The sequence below is a fragment of the Ammospiza nelsoni genome, chromosome 1 (assembly GCF_027579445.1).
Source record: "Ammospiza nelsoni isolate bAmmNel1 chromosome 1, bAmmNel1.pri, whole genome shotgun sequence".
In the NCBI taxonomy this organism is placed as follows: Eukaryota; Metazoa; Chordata; class Aves; order Passeriformes; family Passerellidae; genus Ammospiza; species Ammospiza nelsoni.
Window position 1 is genome coordinate 108,108,304 of NC_080633.1, and position 17,978 is coordinate 108,126,281.

Here is a 17,978-nt window from a genome sequence, read left to right on the forward strand (position 1 = left end):
GAGTGTATGTTGGAGATGGTAACAGCAGAGTAACAAAGACACACACATATATTCACTTTGCAGGGGAGGGGAGTGAATGGTAGCAATTTGTTGTCTCAACATTTCTTCAAATACCTCAAGCAGGTATTATTTTACCTGCAGTACTTCAAAAAATTCTTCAGGAAATTAGTGAAGGCTTTTTTTTCAGCAGTAAGAAGGAAGAAGATGAAGAAAAATACAAGCAAGTAGGCAACTTCTCTTACTAAATTCCTTTCATTCCTCCATGATGAAGAGAATAACATTTTATAAGCAAAGCTCCGTCTTCAGCCTACAGCAGAAGAGGCAGGAGGTGAAGAGGGTAAGAGTGAAAGGCAGCTCTACCCTCTGAACACTGTGACTGAAATGCTGCTCCATTCTCCTTGTTCTTCCTCCACTAGTGAGCAACCAAGGCAAGGCTGCTTCCCCTCAGTTAAAGTCTTCTGTCCCCTCACCTACTAAACTCACTATTATCCTAATTTTGCATTTAACAGAATCTAACAGAAATTATCTAAAACTGATATACAAAGAAATAAACAAAAAAGAAAACAGACCATTTTCATTTTTATTTGGAAAGTATGCTCAGGAATACTATCAAAACCAACACACTTGGTATCCTACACATGAACAGTCAGTGCTCAGAGCCTGTCCCATAGCAGCCTCAGAGAAGGCCCATGCCAGCAAACCGAGAGCAAAGTCAAAAATCATCCAAGCTGAAATGTTTTTAGAATTAAAATGAACTTCTTCAATTCCAAGTATGAAACATTAGAAAGTCCAATGAAGTACTAAAGAAGATCAGCTCATACCTAGGTTTTAGCTATCCTGCATTGTACAAACATGGACATGCCCTTATCTGTGGAAAGAGGGACAAAAAAAGCTCTCCAAGGATTATTTAAACAAAGCTATATATATTCCAACTCTATTTAGTCTGAAGTTTTCAAAACAACTATCCTTCAAGAAAAACACTGCAGTTATCAAAAAAACAGCATGAGAGAGTGTAGACACGCAAGGACAGGGAACAAAAAATTGTTAAGGACTTTAGATACAAAAACCTGCAAGAGACTTCACAAACCACAGGGAATTAAGTCAATTGAGGAGCGACTAAAAACACTCAAGAGGTACTACCAGAAAGTAATTCATCAAGAGGAGCTTCTGGATATGGAAACAGCCCAAAGGCCTGTGTGAATCCACATCAGATTCTTGAAAATAATGCAAGAAAAAGGTCAAAGATGCTAAAAAAAATCAATCTTCCATTAAAAGAAACTACTCTATCAGATAAATAGAAAGTAGACATACACTATACCTCTACTTATAAAAAAAGTAGTAGGACCAATATAGTAAAGTCAAACCTTTCTAATTTACTAGAAAATTTTAAAAATACAAATTAAACCACCTAGCTGCATAATTAACAGAAGCCTCTTAACACAAGTTTTTTGACAAAGCCTTTTGGAGCAATATATATTGTCCATTGGCACTGATCAGAAACTGCCCAGAGGGAAGTTGAAAGAGTAAAGGAACAATCAGAGCTCTCCTGAAAATATTTTAGTAAATGTCAAGATATGAAGCTACTGTAACATTACTGAAAATGTGAAAGAAAGAATAAGCACAAGGTGCCAAGTAACGTGGATAAATTATATGACAACTACATGGAACTGCAAACCACATTCTTCAGGAAGAGGAAGCTCCTGTTGCCACTAATCCAGAAAAAAAGTAACAAACAAAAAAGAATTTACCACAATCCAGAGAGTTTGGTGGGGAAAAAAATCCTAAACCAAAACAAATCCCAACAAAACAAACAGAAAACTCAAAACCCCATAAAATTTATACATAATACCTGTGGTCACTTTCTGATTATCTTCAGTAATATCCAAAGTCAGGTAGAATACTAAAGAAAAACTGCTGATGTTTTTGATACCATAATGCACATTCAATTTGGGCAAAATAATCTCAAAAAGATACTGTAAAAATAGCAGGATTCTAAAGAGAGGCAATCAGTGATTAAAAACTTTGACTGTTTACACCTGAAACAGCAAAAAGGACAGATTTCTTTTGCATATAAAGGAATATAACTTAAGAGGATATGACAGAAAGACAATTTAATGTATGATACATACAAAAAGTAGATCATCCAATTTATGGTTTAACAAGAAAGAAAACCTCAGGAGAATAGTCAGTAAATTGAAGAATAACATTAAACATACAAGACACGCCATAAATCACATAAATCTGAGGTATTCATCAACACAGTACACTAGAACTAAGTTTAAACAAGATTAAGAGATAATTACACATACATCTATGCAATAGAAACAGTTATATAGGATATTATATAGGATATTTTAAAAGAGCATTACAAGCCTTTTTGTCAGATCATAAACCAATCACTAGCTGATAGTAATTAAAATGAAATGTCTCCTGCAGATATAATTATTCCCCAGTGAAATTCCTCCAGAGTATTTTTCTAGTGGATGCAGACAGAAGAAAACAAGAAAAAATTGTTTTTAAATGGTAACTTCCCGATTTCTATTGGACGTGATCCAGACTTTTACAGATAATAAACTTCTTTAAATTAATTTCAATTTAAAAATCCCACAACAAGAAAAAAACTCCACCCAGCTACATAAACTAGATTATTTAACCTTTTTTGATCCTTACAGAAGAAAACTGACTATCCCCAAGAACATGCACTAAATACAGAAAAGACTTTTGCAATGCAAAATGACCACACAGTATTCAAAAGACACAACCCACCCTGTGCAAAAGAAAAGCTACCCAAAATGAATTCTAGCCATTAACTCTAGATAGGAAGGGTAAAATGACATCCAAACACAGGCTAACTGAACCAAAGGAAAGGCTACTTCCCTCCTTTTGCTGGAAGTGGGACAAAAAGGAATGAAAATTAAAATCACTGCTGACTTTATTCCAATTATGTAGTAGAAAATGTTAAATATTTTACTTCAGTAAAAAGTAAATTAAAGACTTAGTAAATGTTAGTTTCACTTGCTAAACGCTAACTTTTGGCTCATTTCCCCAAACACACAGATTACACTTCCAGTGGCTATGAGCATTTAAAATTTATCAGAGCGTGAAAAAAATTAATTATAAGCTATTTAGTGAAACTCTAGAAATTTGAACAGGAAAAAGACTGAAACTGACCCAATAGCTGCACCAAAAAAAGAGATGAGAAAAAAAAAACCATTAGATTTTAACTGACAAGTTCCAGCAAACAAAATCCTACGAAATCCAAAAGTTACTTGAAAGTATGCATTAAAGACAACAGCTAAACTGCATTTTTAGAGGATTTTCTTTTAAATAATAAAATATATCAAATACAAGACACAACAATAAAATCACCTAGGGTGAAAATGTGCATCTGAAGATGGTAAGATTTTTCTTACCACCACCAGCAGGTCCAAAGATTTGTTTAGGGAACATGTATTGTTATGAAAACTGAGGTGGAGTATCAACTCAGTCAGCAAAAAAATTTAAAAAAAAAGGCAAAAACCAGGAAATACTGTTAAGCACATTAAAACACAATATTGCTAATCAATACAACTAGCAATAGATACTTAAAGTACACTATCAAAAATACAATTTTCTTGAAATTCTCTCAGAATAACAATTAAAAGCTACAGGAAATGCAAACATAAATAGCCTTCTTTTGTTTCCAAGAGAAGCCTTAACTCAGGATTTAATCAATCATCTTTGTTTTCAATTCTCAAATAGCATTTTCTGCAAAGCAAAACACCCCTTCCCAGGGGGTACTCTGCCCTGCTCATATCACATTGCTAATATCACAGGACCTGTCCCAGTCTCAGAGAGCAGTACTCTGTTGATAGGTGGTGATGGCACCTGTGGAGTACTTACTGAGGTGTCAGACTGGGAAATAAGATCATAAAGGAATATGCTTTTGAGATTTGAAAGAGCAGAGATTTAATTGGGCTACAATTCTTCCTCTGCAAGGTACAGGGTATTCTGGTACTGAGTGTCTTCAATGAAAAAAGAAAGACCCTGTATCAATTCTCAGCTAGTGAAATATTTGAGGGTAGGGAGGATTTCTACAGGAAAAACATTTACAATCATGTCTAAATAGGGAAGGTAATTATAAATGTAATTTGTGCTCTCACTGTTGGATTACCAGTTGTGACTCAGAGAAAGGAATTTCAAATTTACAATGACAACCAGTTAATACATTTTGATCTACATCAGGATCTTCAAAAGTCAGAGAAATTCTGACTTAGTACTTAAACATTCTGTTTAAAGAGGAAATTGAAATCTTTAATTGTTTCAAATTGCATATGTCACTGCATACAAATATTTCACTGTCCCAATATTCATTAACAACATTTTAACAAACAAAATTTAACCCTGAAATATCTGATGTCCTCTTAGCAATAGCTATTCTGATACTTATAAAAATAATCCTCCAAAAATTCTTTGGGGGGTTTCAGTAGAACTAAAAATTACTTAAATCAGAAATTTTAAAAACTGCATTAATTCATATGGGTTTATTAAGAGTGCCCGTGCATCACTTAACTGTGGATGTTAACTCAGGGAACACTGAATTATAGAAACTAGACAACTTCTGAGGTGCTCTGCAACTCCCCCATAAAATGCAGTTCCTATCTGTCCTCAGCTTTGTGTTCCACAGCCCTGGTCTCTTTTGCTTTTAAGATGGTTTACTGTTTGGTCTGATACTTACAGGTTTTTTTATATTTAGTAGTCTAAGAGAAAAAAAATCCATCTCTGTTCTAGCTAAAAGGCTTTATGTAAACTCACCTAAAGCAGAAAGAATCCAGCAGAACTCTCACAGCAAAGCATTTGGGAAAGACCAGAACCATACAGACTCTGCACCTATGTTACCAGACTACCTGGTACAGCTCTCAGGAAACAGCCTACAATTGAAAATGTATTTATTGTGCAGATACTGCACTACAGAGAGGCAAATGACATCTGTGAGTAGTGAAAGAATTACACTTTAGAGCATACTCCTCATTCAAACTGCCAGCGATTTTTACTGATTTCTAAATCAGCCACACAAGTTCACAGGCAATAGAAATAGTTTTTTGTGTACAGTGCACTAGCTCCCCGTGTGGACACACCTGATTAACAATACATGCAAAGTAGCTTACAGAACTCAGAGCAATCCTCTGTTTAAAATGGCAGCTATTGGGCTCTGAATTCACTCCTAACATCAGAAATTTCAGTATTTATTTTTTTCTTAGTGTAGTTGCTGGGTTAAGAAGCTCCCACCAGTGACTCTTCATTTCCAAGTCCCCTTTCAGTTGTGCCAACACAGCCGCCTTCTTCTCTTTTGTAACATCTTAAGAAATTATGTTTTTTTTCAAAACTGTTTAACATTTAATCAGAGCAATTATTCTTCAAAATCCAAGCTCCAGGAATCACTAATAGCTCCCTCGCCTCTTGACAGGAAACATTCAACCTTCCTTTTCCTCTGTTCTCTATTAATTCAGTTTACAAATAGTTGAACTTGAACTGGGCATGGACTTGTGTTCTGAAAGGTTAATGCAAAATTATGCAGCATATTCCACATACTACAAACAGATTTTCTGCTATGCCACCTGTCCTGATTTCTGCTGAGATAGAGTTGATTTTCTTCCCAGTAGCTGGTGCAGTGCTGGATTTTGGATTCGGTAGAATAATGTTGATAACACACTGATGTTTTAGTTGCTAAGCAGTGCTTACTCTTAAATCAAAGATTTTTTGGTTTCCCAGGCTCTGCTAGCAAGGTGTGCAAGAAGCCAAGAGGGAGCATGGCCAGGACAGCAGACTCAAACTGGCCAAAGGGATAATCAACACCACAGAGCATCAGACTCAGACTGGGCACTGGTCTGTGGTTTTACTGTCTCATTTTTAATTACAATTATAATATTATTGTAGTATTTTTTTTTTTCAATTATTAAACTGTTCTTATCTCAACACAGAGGTTTCATTTTTTTTCCCGATTCTCCTGCCCAGCCCACTGCAAGGGGAGGTAAGCTGCATGGTACTTAGCTGCCAGCTGGGCTTAAACCACACCACCACCATAGCTATCAAACTTTACCAGGCATTTGGTGCACAACTGGACAAGAATCTCATTAATTTAGGATTCCTCTCATCATCAGTAGTAAAAGATTTACTTCACAATTTTATTTTAAAGTGTGAAAAAAACTGAGCCATATTTTTATTCTCAGGATGCCAGCTTGCTTTTTTCAAGAAGAGCCAAGTCAAGGTAATTCAATTACCATATATTTTAGACAACTTTTGTGTTCAAAATAATGGCTACTAAAAAAAACCAGAATGCACACTCATTTCTTAAGACTCCCATTTTTTTCTACAACACATTGCAAGTACACTAAAACCACAGATAGAACATCACCCCTTTGAAAAATAAAGTGTGTAAAATTATATGAGAGTTTTCATTGTTTGAGTGAAACCATGCTTATATATTAAAGATTCCTGCTTAGCCTGCAGAGCTCCACAACTTAGAAGCATTAAACATCATTACTAACATTTCATGAAAGCCTGTCTTCAAGTTAATTTTTGGAAGTATTTTATTATTTGGTGTATGGGCAGTAGTTGTCTTTGGTTTTGCTTTGGGAGATTTGTTTGTATTAGTTTGCTTTGCTGTGGTTTGGTTTGGGTTTTATCCTATCTCTTGAAGCAGATGCTTTGGGAAGAACCAGGATTTCAGTGCTTGTTGAGATTAGGTGTTTATAAAAAGCTATCATTATCTTCTAGAGAAGTATTTTTTAACTCAAGTGACATGGACTCCTCCCTAATCTGTGTGACAAGTTTGGGAACAGCACAAAATAAGGGATTTTGCAAGTGCTACAAAAAGCTTAATTTTTGAAAGAAATAGCTCAAGAAAAAATATATTTCTGGTTTGTAATTAGAAAGTTTATTAATAACCTTTACAATACTATCAAATTTAGAAAAACTATTTAATGCAATATCCAGATTCTTCTGTGACTTGGACACAGTAAGTTTTCTTGGAAGTCATTACACATACAGACTGTAACTTAGTACTGGAAGAAACTGGCAGTTCCAACATAAAAGAAAGCTCTATGTTACACAGGTGAGTAATAATCAGAAGCACTTATTTTCAACACCCTGAAATATACACTGAAATCTCATGCTCTGAATGCTGACAGAATGTAAGAAAAACTGAAAAAAATCACTGCCTATACTACAAAAAAAAAAAAAAAAAAAAAAACAAAACCAAAAAAACCACCCTCCACAAAACAAAACTCAAAAAAACAATAAAAACCCACACACCAGTGTTCCCAAATAATTCCTGTAGATCTCAATATGTGGCCATTATAAAATGAAAAGTTTCCTACTACATACCAAATAAAGTGACAGTTATGGATTGTTTCCTTAAAAATATTTGGCAAAACTAAGACATATAAGAGAGGGAAGATGCCCAAATAGAAAAGCTGGGGTTTTTTTATTCAGTAGCCTTCAATGACTTTTTAAGGGCACTAAATACACTTCAGAAAACAAAAAAAATATAAGTCAAGGAGGATGCTTGTTCTGCAGATTGAAATGTCATGTGTTTAGAAACAAACACACAATATCTCACCACCACTTCAACTGCATCTTTGCTCTCTACAGTTCAAGGACATCAATATCTTGCTGTAGGCCTCCCTCAAAAGCAGCACCAGTGAAAAATCACAAGAAAGCAAGTATTGTGTTCCTCATGGTGCAAAAGCCCTTTCTGGGAAGCTAGCTTATGTCCTAAGGTGATCGTAAAGAGACTCTTGACTGTGATGCAAAAATACCTGCCACAACTCAGAGAGACAGCAAAATGTTGCATCAACTTCACATGTGAACTTTGTCACTGCTCCAATCCAGCTGGGAAGACCCCACATAACAGCCCTTCCCTTAGTAATGCTGCTGTTCACACAGCTGAGAAAAGACTGGCTCACTCAAGAACCTCACACTTTGTCTCTTAATGTCAAAGAAGGTGTCTTACCCAAAAGTAATAATTTGATACTCTAGTAGGCATACAAGACCACAGGAGCCTTGTTATGACACTGGATTATCAAAGTTTTCCTGGCTGCCTTCACCCAGACTCTGCAGTGCTTGCCTTACCTGCTTCACCCTTCCACACTTCCAGGTCCCAGTTATATAAACATTTCTCTGCACAGCACTATTGGATCTCTACACTTTTTCTTCTCTAAGGCAATACCAGAGTTTCAGAAACTACATCAGTCATTTCATTGGAACACTGAATTCTGAAAGGCAAGGGAAAGGGCACAACAGCTGACTACAAGCATTTCTCCTAACAATATAAAGCATTGAGCAATTTTTGCTCATACTAAAAATTTCACTGAATCTGGTAACTTATGTCTTTTTTTTCAGTGTGAATGACATCTGAAGAGAAGCATTGTCTTTCCAACCTCACTTTAACACATAACTATTAATTTTTATGAAATGCTTTAAAAGTTGTGAAATTTCTTGAGAGCTTATTTACCCGATTAAACAATACCAGGATAAAACTTAAGCAAAAAAGATAATTTAGTCTGCTGGGGGGAACAATCTTCCAGAAATAAATAGATGAGACACAACCCAACTTCAGAAGGTATCCAAACTCAAGGTCTCCAAACTTCTGTGGAAAGAAACTGCAGAAGCAGTAACATAAAATTGATATCTTTCAGTATTAAAAATAGTAGATGTCTACACACACAGTATCCTGGTCTGTATTTACTGCTGCCATCCACACCTTGAACACTAATCAACTGCTGATACACAAGCATGGTGAAGAGAATCCTACTACCTCCAAGTCAGCATGAGCCTCATCAGCTCCTACATGGAAAGCAGTGGAGGAAAAGGCCCGGAAGTAGTTCATCTTGCATTGAAAAAAGAAAGATAACATGATATCTCACACATTCCCAAATTCTGTTAGCTAAAATTTACTAGCAAGACAGAAAGAATATAGAGAATATTTTCCTATAAACCCTAACAAAAATCATTACGCTACAATCTGATTATGCTACATTTTGGGACATTCTTCAAAGATTGTAGATCACAGCATCTACATTTAGGTAAGACTGAAGACCTAAATTTCATTTAGTATTTTTGAAAGAAAACCCAAGAACCTTTACTCCCTTCCTCATCTGTCCAAAAGAGACTTTCTCTACCCGCTCAAACACACACACACTATGCTATTTTTCTCAGTACCATGGAATATTCCCGTCATTGAATATCAGAAACACACTTCTGTCCAGATCTGCAAAAGCCTTTCCCAGCCCTATCTTCATTTTCTTTTAGGCAGAGAATGTCATCACATTCAACTTTAACAACAGGGCTGTCCACCAGGGACTAGGAGAAGGTCAAATTCATTTCCAGTTGTCATCAGAACCAGGATATGAATTAAGCCTCCAAAAACATATTAGTTGAGGAACACACACAGCCCTCTTAAAGGGTTCTTTCCCTCCCCCTCAGCTACAAGCATGGATTTATAAAAGAGAAACCTCTACAGGCACAACAGGTTGGACATAATAAAGCACTGTTTCTATAGTCCTCTAGGTACCAACTTGAAAGGATGCTTCGCTAGCAGCAACGATTGGAGAACACTTCTCCAGAGACCAAAGAAAAAGTAATTCAATTTCAGTTGGTGAAAACTAGTATCTAGGAATGGCTGTTTTATAGACATTCTTTTTAGCTTCATTTTGCAGAAATGAATCAAAACTATATTAATTCAAGAAAAGTCTTATTACCAAAAAACAAAGAACTTCCTTGTGCTACTCACAATGAACTCCCCAAGCTTTCTGATTAGAACAAAAAGCAAACAGACAGCGAGCTATCTTTATGCTGTTGTTTCTTTTCTTACTGCTGCATAAACAATGGAAAAGGGGAAAAATTCAAGGCATCTTGTAAAATACAGAATTCAGGAATACAGATTCAGAAAAAATTCAGACTAAAAAAAGATAGCAAGTAATATCCAAGACATGTAAAGTGATGCAGTGTTTCAAGGGCCTTCGGACCCTTACTTCTTTTAGATTATCATAATCCACCTTAAAACAAAGTTGTTTTTCCAATACAGGAGAAAGGCAAAGAATTTGAGACTCACCTAGAAGGTGGAAAAGCAGCAAAAAATTTACCCAGCCTCATTCCACTGGGGCAAGAGAATGGATTATATTCCAGTGAAAAATAAAAAGACAAAGGAAAAAATCCCATTCCCTCACTTTTCCCTAATGTAAGAGGAAAAAGAGTACTGCTGTAGGAGTTGACTAAGAACCATACCACTAGTTCTCAGCTGAGGGGGAAAAACAATAAAGGAAAAAAATTCTATATTTGAGGCAGGCCAGATAGTTGAGCATTGCATATCTAATTCACAGTAAGAGTCTACATTTAAACAAGTCAGATTTTAAGCAATACCTAAACAGTGAGATTACTCCAAATACAGCATAAAGAGACAGCATCATGTATTTACTGTACAGTAAATCAGAGGCCAAGTGTTTGGTCATTATCTCAAACATTTGGTTTCTTGGTTTTTGGTTTGGGTGGGTTTTTTTTTACCTTCAGGAATCCAAATGAAATATATTCCCTACTTTTACACTATTTTGTACTTACTGCTGGTAGTAGAGACTGCATGTTCTGGTTGGAGTCAGCTATAGTGGCTAGGTAAACCAAGTTTGTATGCAGCATCTGCTGGTATCTATCAAAATAAACAAAGCAAAACAAATCTTAATTGATAAATACAGTAACATCAGAATTTACTTTAATTCCACAAATGTAAAGAAAGCTACTTATGCAAAACAAGACTCAAGAGACTTACCAAAGTACCATTACTAGGAATCTTAAGCCTTTTGCCTCACACTTATCTATTATCCAATCTTTCCCAATGTCTCCATCATATCTAACAGTGCCTAACTGTATTACTGTCTTGCTATGACAAAAATCTAAAGCTGAGTGACACTGTTCTCACTTACTCCACTTCCTGCCTTAAACTAAATCACCAGAACACATACAGGGAGTGTGTTTTGTGTCTGGTGCAATTTCATGACAAACACTAGAGAAAGAGAGCTGTTTATTATGTCCCCATATTAAAGATATCATAGATTTACATGACCACATTTTACCAGGACCCTGAGCTTTGGAAGTTTGCTATGGAATAATTTTTCTGCTAGAGAACCATAGTCCTGATTCTCAGTATCTGGCCCACAGTCTCAAAAACAACCTTGAAAGCTGGAGCAGATTACAAGTACACAACTACAGGCCTGCAAACAAAAGTAGTCCCTTAAACCAAAAGCACCTATTGTTTATGATCCCACTCCTTTTCCCAGATAACCAGTTCCCTTGGCAAGGGAGTAGGATGTCCTATCTGTCCATATTTGTCTGATTACATGGGTACCATCATCACCTCATGCCAGAAAAGAGTAATGGGAAAATAACACTCCCTAACAATTCACTCTTTCTATAGTTCTCTCAGCTCATTCTCCAAAGACCCCACTAGACAGCAAGTCTATGACAAATATTTTAGCAAGCCAAACTTCTACAACAAGCCTGTGCTTTTCATGGGCACATGAAAAGCAGGTAGTTTTCAAACACGCCATCAGGAAGCAGAAAGGTGCATTTTCCTACATGGTTTTGAGAATTTTTCAAACAAAACTACTTCTTTCCAACAATGTAATTACAATACAGAAGAAAAAGATCTTTGTTAGACAGTCCTTATTTTTATGAGCATCATCATCATGACATCAACTTGCAGTAGGCAAGTTGCAATATTTCAGTGACATAAGTTATACTCATAGAGCAAATAAAACCCATCCACCCCCCACAAGAATTTCAAGTGTAGTATCTGTAGCAATGCTTTTCTTCATAGCACAGCTGTCCTATAAGGTAAGCTAAACAAATCAAGAATGATGGTCTAGGTGGAAATTCACCCAGTCCACAGTAGGTATAGATTAAGGTCTTACTGAGAGCATTCAGAAGTCTTTCCCTTGTTCTGATAGTCCATTATACACTGGATAAGATGGTTGTTTTCATCCAACATCTGAAACAATAAAGAGAAGTTCAAAGTAAATTCCATGTTCTTTTTTGAAAGAAACTGAAGATAAGTTTGAGTCTTGAGTAATGCTCCTCTTCTTAGTTTTAAAAAACAACAAAAGTGTTGTTATCCATAAAGTTCTACTTCACCACTTATTTGCAGAACACTGGTTTGCTCCCATTTCCCCCCTCTGATCAGTTTTACAGGTTTTGGCTTAAGGGTTTCACAGTGCTACCATCAGCAGCCACATTTGTGAAGCACCCTGTTCAAATACCTGTCCTGATCTTGCACCAAGTTCTTAGAAAGTTTTAAAAGTTTTCTGCATTCCTTCATTTGATTGCTAACAAGAAATTCACTTAGAAGTCTATGCCCCAAGCTTCCCTCCTCTTTCTAAAGCTCGCAACTGCTTATAAACTTAATTTTAAAAGACACTGAAATTGTTATTGGTGAAAACTGAGCTAACCAGATTTGTTCAAAGCAAATGCACTGGAAAGCCAGGCAATATTTACATGAAGAATCTCTAACTAAGCTGCATTTTATAAATATTTGGTATAATGGCACATTATGGTTTAGGAATGGTATTGCCCAATTTAATATTCCCACTGAAACACTCCAAATCATGCAACCCTCTCCCCTCTGGTAGGGTGGAGGGGAGAACTGGAGGTACAAAAGGATCACCAGCTGAAATAGTAAAAATGTACTGGAAATACCACTGAGATAAGAAGCAAACAATAACAGCAAAAAATACTACTGATGGAGGGTACAAGAGGGCAAATGATTCACATGCAAGTGCTCATCACACAGAGCCCCCAACAATACCTGAGAGCATCACAATATGTGATCCCCTTCCCCATGCCTGGAAAATGGAGTGAGGTGCTGCAGAATAACCTCTGGGTCCACACCGTGAGCCTTCCTGGCTAGTGCAGGAATTAATCCTGTGGTGGCCAGAATCAGGACAAATGCACACAATAAATCTATCATACTTTAGCAGTGTCCATGAAAATGAACACCTGACAATTAATTTTCTCACCAAAAAAGAGTAGTCCTAAAACTCATGGGCAATGGCCAATTTCAAACTTTCTACAAAAAGTTCATGAAGTTAGTGTTCCAAGCTCTGTAAACAGGGAAAAACCACACAACCTGATATCCTGAAGTGCACGTGGCCCTCACACACTCATCTTGTGAGCATGCAGCTCATGCTCTGCACTCTGATCAGGCAAGATTCAGCAGAACCATGGCTAACCTGAGCCTTCAGCCAAGTTATCCAAGTGAACTTACAGAAATGGAAAATTTACTGCCAAATGCAAAATTTTGCATCAATTTACTCCTTTGCTTTCTCTCACTGGAAAGCTGGTTTACATCCCTTTATCCAGCTGCTGAATTTCACAAAACAAGCAGAATCTTAAAATATCCCACAGATTCTCTCCTTCTTCCAAACATGGTTGAAACCAGCCATGACTGGACTCATCCTTCCACAAGGAAAGCACAACATAATTCCACAGTCTTTATTTCATTAACAAATTAACAATACAGGGAGGGAAAAAGAAAAAAAAAGTAGTGACATTTTTTTCTGTACTTAATCCATCTCTACTATGAAAAGAGTATGGAGTCAGAAACTTTATGCAGTTCAGTCAGAACTTCTATCCAGTAAGAACGAGCCAGTCAGCCAAGTTTTCTTAAACTTTAAACAGTAATTCACCAGAATGGACTACAAAAATACCAGTGCAAGTATTTTGCCTGAAACTGCTGGATCTGGAAACACATGCATTAAGCACTAAACACAGACATAACTGCAGTATTTTCAGCTACTATGTGAGCCTCAGAAAACAGGCAAAGCTACAACTGCAAAGCTACCTCTCTGAAGAGGACGACAAACCCACTGCTACACTGACACATAGCACACGAACCAACTTCAAGTTTTATGACAAACACAGTGGCCATTTTCATCAGAAAAAAGGGAAAAAGGAGATAATACCTTTGATACCAAAGTCTAACAGAGCACCTGCAAAGGAAGCTGTGAATCGAGCCTCTCCCCAGAATACCTCCCACAGTCCTGAGGGAAGCAGCAGATTCTTAAGGCTTGGCAGACAAGTACACCTTGAAACTGCCCATTAGATGGTTGCATTCTTCATTACAGCCATGTGAGCCAGACCTCTTGGGGAGGAAAGGACTGAAGGGGGCAGGAATGCTAGGGCTAAGAGGAAAGGGAACAAGAAGGAATATAACTGTATCCTAGGTGGGGCTGCAGACAACTGCTTTTCACAAGTTTAACTGAGTGTTTGCTGATAGAAAATTGGGATGGTTATAAACACCGACCACTGAAAGAATTTAGTTTCCAGCTGGATGAAAATACCTTCAGGGCTTCTGACAACTCAGGTACATTACAAAAATTCTTCAACTTTAACACTGAGGTTCTGCCAGCACACCACCATCGAACTAATGGTGTGACTACAGACCCAGGAGAACTTTATCGTCTGTATTCTCCATGGGCACCTCAGCATGCTGAAGTCTCTACTGACTACTACATACCCAGTGGATATGTATTTTTCATCTACAGTTCCCAAGCACTGACTTCTCCTACAGTACCCTGGAGGTTCCCATTACAACTCTAGGGTCTTCTTTGAGCTCCGCATTGCTGCAACACCTGCTTTGTAGAGGTTCCAATTCTTTACTAAATCAGAGGCTTGCTTTATTGACCTAAAGGACCTCTCCACATAAGGAGCTGGTACCAATCTGAAATCTGTTTGATCCACGGCCACCCACACAAATGATGGTACGAGTCTTAAGTTCCTAAATACCACACAGTTACCAGTGAACTTGAACATGCTCCTCTGTTGCTGCTGTGCATTATTATTAATCTTGTATGTGCTTTTCTTTGATCGCTTTAGCGAGTGAACTTGCTCCCTCCCACACAAGCTTAGGCGGAGTCGTCCGGAGGCGCTGTCATTGGCTCCGAACGCGATATCCTTCTTCAATCACACCTAAGGCTTACTGGGAGGCAGCCTTAACTACCAGGTCTACCAAGTTTGGGAACTGGAGCCGCTTCCCACCCCGCAGCGCCCGGAGTCAGGCAGAGGGTCCGGAACACCCGGGCCGCGGTCCCGCTGTCAGAGCCCCCCGCAGGAAGGACTTACTCCACTCCTCCACTTTCAGGCCGAGTCCTCTCGGCTTAATTCACGCCCGCGGGGGCGGTCGGGGCAGCCCGAGTGGAGGAAGAAAATGAGGGCTGGAGGGGCCGGGGCCATCGCCCGCCTCCGCCCGGCGTCTCCCGCCGGCCCCGGGACCCTCCAACAAGTGTCCCAGCGCAGGGAGAGGGGCAGCGCCGCGCCGGGGCCGAGCCCCGGGCACAGCGAGTGCGGCCCGGCCGCCTCCCTTCCCCGCCGGGGCCTCGGCGCTCCGGGCCTCAGCCGCCGCCGCCCCCGTTCCCCGCGCGGCAGGAAGCGGCAGCTGCAGCCCCCGGGGCCGCCCGGGCCGGGGCCGCCCGGGCCGGGCCCTCCGCGCCCTCCTCACCTTCTGGATGGCGGCCGGCGTAATCTCGCCCTTGCCCCGCTGCCTCGGGGCCGCAAACGCCACCGACATGTCTGGCGGGTGCCGGGAGCCTCCGCGTCCGCTCCCGCCCGTTCGCGCGCGCGCCCCGCGGACCAAGCAGCGGCGGCGATCCGGGAAGAACGCGGCGCGCGGGGGGGCGGGGGCGCGCGCCCGGTGGGACGGCCCATCCCCATCCTGCCGGGGGAAGGGGTTAAGGAGGACCGGCGGCTCCTCCCTGCTTTTCCCCCTGGTGAGGGGGCGTCTCGATAAGACCGTGGCCGCTCCGTACGGCCCGGCCAGAACACCTGGACCGAGAGCCGACCCTGAGCCGCTTCGAAAGTGATCGCCCCCAGACAGCCTTGTCACGCGCCTTTCTTGTTTATCCCTTTCCCTCCGCCGCCTTGGTACGTTCCTGCCCGACGAGCCTCATAGCAGGGAAGTGGTACGGTCGGCTGGGAGGGGGAGTGACGGTGCTGTGGCGCGCACGTTGCAGGGGACACGCTCGGGCTGTGCCGGGCGGCAGTCTCTACTCCCCCCTCTGCCCAGCGCCGCAGTTGGTTGCACCCGGGGAGCCCGCTCTGGCGGCAGCCCGGGGCGGGGCAGAATGGGACGGGACGGGACGGGAGGTGCTGATGCGAGGCGCTGATGGGAGGCGCTCGGAGTTGGAGGGGACCTGGTCTGGAGCATCTCTCCTGAGGAGAGACTGCGGGAACTGACCCTGTTAGTCTACAGAATAGATGATTCATTAATGCATGTACACAGAGGAGAGGGCCAAGAGAGTGGTGCCGAGCGACAGGACAAGGAGCAATGGCCATAAACTAGAACACAAGAAGTTTCCACTTCGACGTGAGGGAGGTTTTTTTACATGGAAGGTGGCAGAGCACTGAACAGGCTGCTCAGGGGCTTGGGACGGCTTTCCCCGATGAGTTGGGCGGCTGCAGGTTCCCTGCCCTGAGAGTGAAACAGAGCAAGAAGCTCGGCTGCAACATTAAACATAAAATTACAAACGCTGAAGCCCTGAAACCAGCCTTGATTTGTTTCAATGCAGCCACTGGAGGGAATCTCGGTGTCGCTGAAGTTTAAGACAGTCTAAGACAGTTTTTGGAAGAATGAAGAGTTGCAACGGGCAGTTGGTACAGAGACATTGAAAAAGCATTAGCATTAGCCAAAGCATTTTAAGCCTTCTTTTTCCTGGCCACATCCCTTGCTCAGCCTGTGTGCATTCCAGTGCCACGCTACAGGCTGTGGGTACAGAATTCCTTGCCTTTGGCCAACTGGGGGCTGCTCTTGCAGCTGGCCGAGGTGTGTGTGCTTCCGTGGCTGGCAGGACACCGACAGGGTACCACAGCCACAAGACGTGAATCTCAATCCTTCCTTGCTTGCTCTGTTTCTCAGCAGTGCTGGTGGAAGGCCCTGGCTCTTCCTGCAGCCAGTTCCCGAGCTCGCTGGCTCCAAGCTGTTGTTGCATTCCTACAGCATCCCACTCCCCAAGGGGTCGCCACCTGGGCCTGATGCTCTGAATGTTACCAGAATGACACTTCTGCCCTTTCTTTTCAGATTATACAGGATCCAGAGTTGATGTGATGCTAATCTGGATTGCTTTTCTCCAGGAAAGCACTCTTCTCAGTGCTCGCTCTGTAGGTTATGCTAAGATGGAGCAACGCCAGTGTGTCCATTACTTTGTGTTTCTTACCATTTCACTCATGACTGTGCTCCATTTTTTGGACTATTTTCGTCCATTTTTTCTGTTTGCTACACACTTCACCATCATCATCATCACTACTATAATACTTGTAGGAAACCAAAAATAAAAAAAGAAAATTTGAAGAAACCGTATATTTCTAAGGTTGATATGCTTCATGGTGATCTATGGTTATTATTATATGGTCTTGAATTGAGCTTCATGGTGATCTATGATTATTATTACATGGTCTTGGAGTGAGCTCAGAGAGTAACTGTTGTAGTACCTGTGTGCTCAAATTGGTACTTTTGTAGTTACTACAAACAGCAGCAAAGAACCCTACCAGTGAAGAATGCCATGGCCTAAATCAGTGTAATCAGAACCAGCCATCTCCCATCCAGTTAGTAACAGAATTATGAAGACTGGGGTTTTTTTTAGCATATACTTGTCCCTGGAGAACTGGTGAGGTGTCTGAAGGTGTCCCAAGGCTACAGGCACAGCAAACATGTTCCCATGAAATACACTGAAACTGGGAATGCCACAAAATGTTTTTCTTTTTCCACAAGTGTGACATCCAGATGCCATGCTCTGGTTACCCAACTCCTGTGTATAAAGGATTTTGCACTGGGGTGTTTTGGTGATCGCAGTGTTTGAGACAATGTGGGTTAGATGCCAGCCACATAAACACTGCCCCTGGGATCTGAATGTTCCATTTTGCTCTTCCACACTTGCAGGCTGGCTTTTGAGGGGAAAAAA

At 40.5% G+C, this 17,978-nt stretch overlaps 1 protein-coding gene across 3 annotated transcripts in view; it reads right to left on the reverse strand.

The window, feature by feature from the left end:
- Positions 1-15,701, reverse strand: part of SS18 (SS18 subunit of BAF chromatin remodeling complex) — a 42,719-nt gene extending 27,018 nt beyond the window's left edge. For all 3 annotated transcript variants that reach the window (XM_059473105.1, XM_059473096.1, XM_059473089.1), the window contains exons 1-3: positions 15,524-15,701; positions 11,943-12,019; positions 10,597-10,681 (exon numbers count right to left, since the gene is read on the reverse strand). In XM_059473105.1, coding sequence (XP_059329088.1) covers positions 10,597-10,681; positions 11,943-12,019; positions 15,524-15,592 — 231 coding nt within the window. In that variant the 5' untranslated portion in view covers positions 15,593-15,701. The remainder of the gene's footprint in view (positions 1-10,596; positions 10,682-11,942; positions 12,020-15,523) is intronic.
- Positions 15,702-17,978: the final 2,277 nt, after the last annotated feature.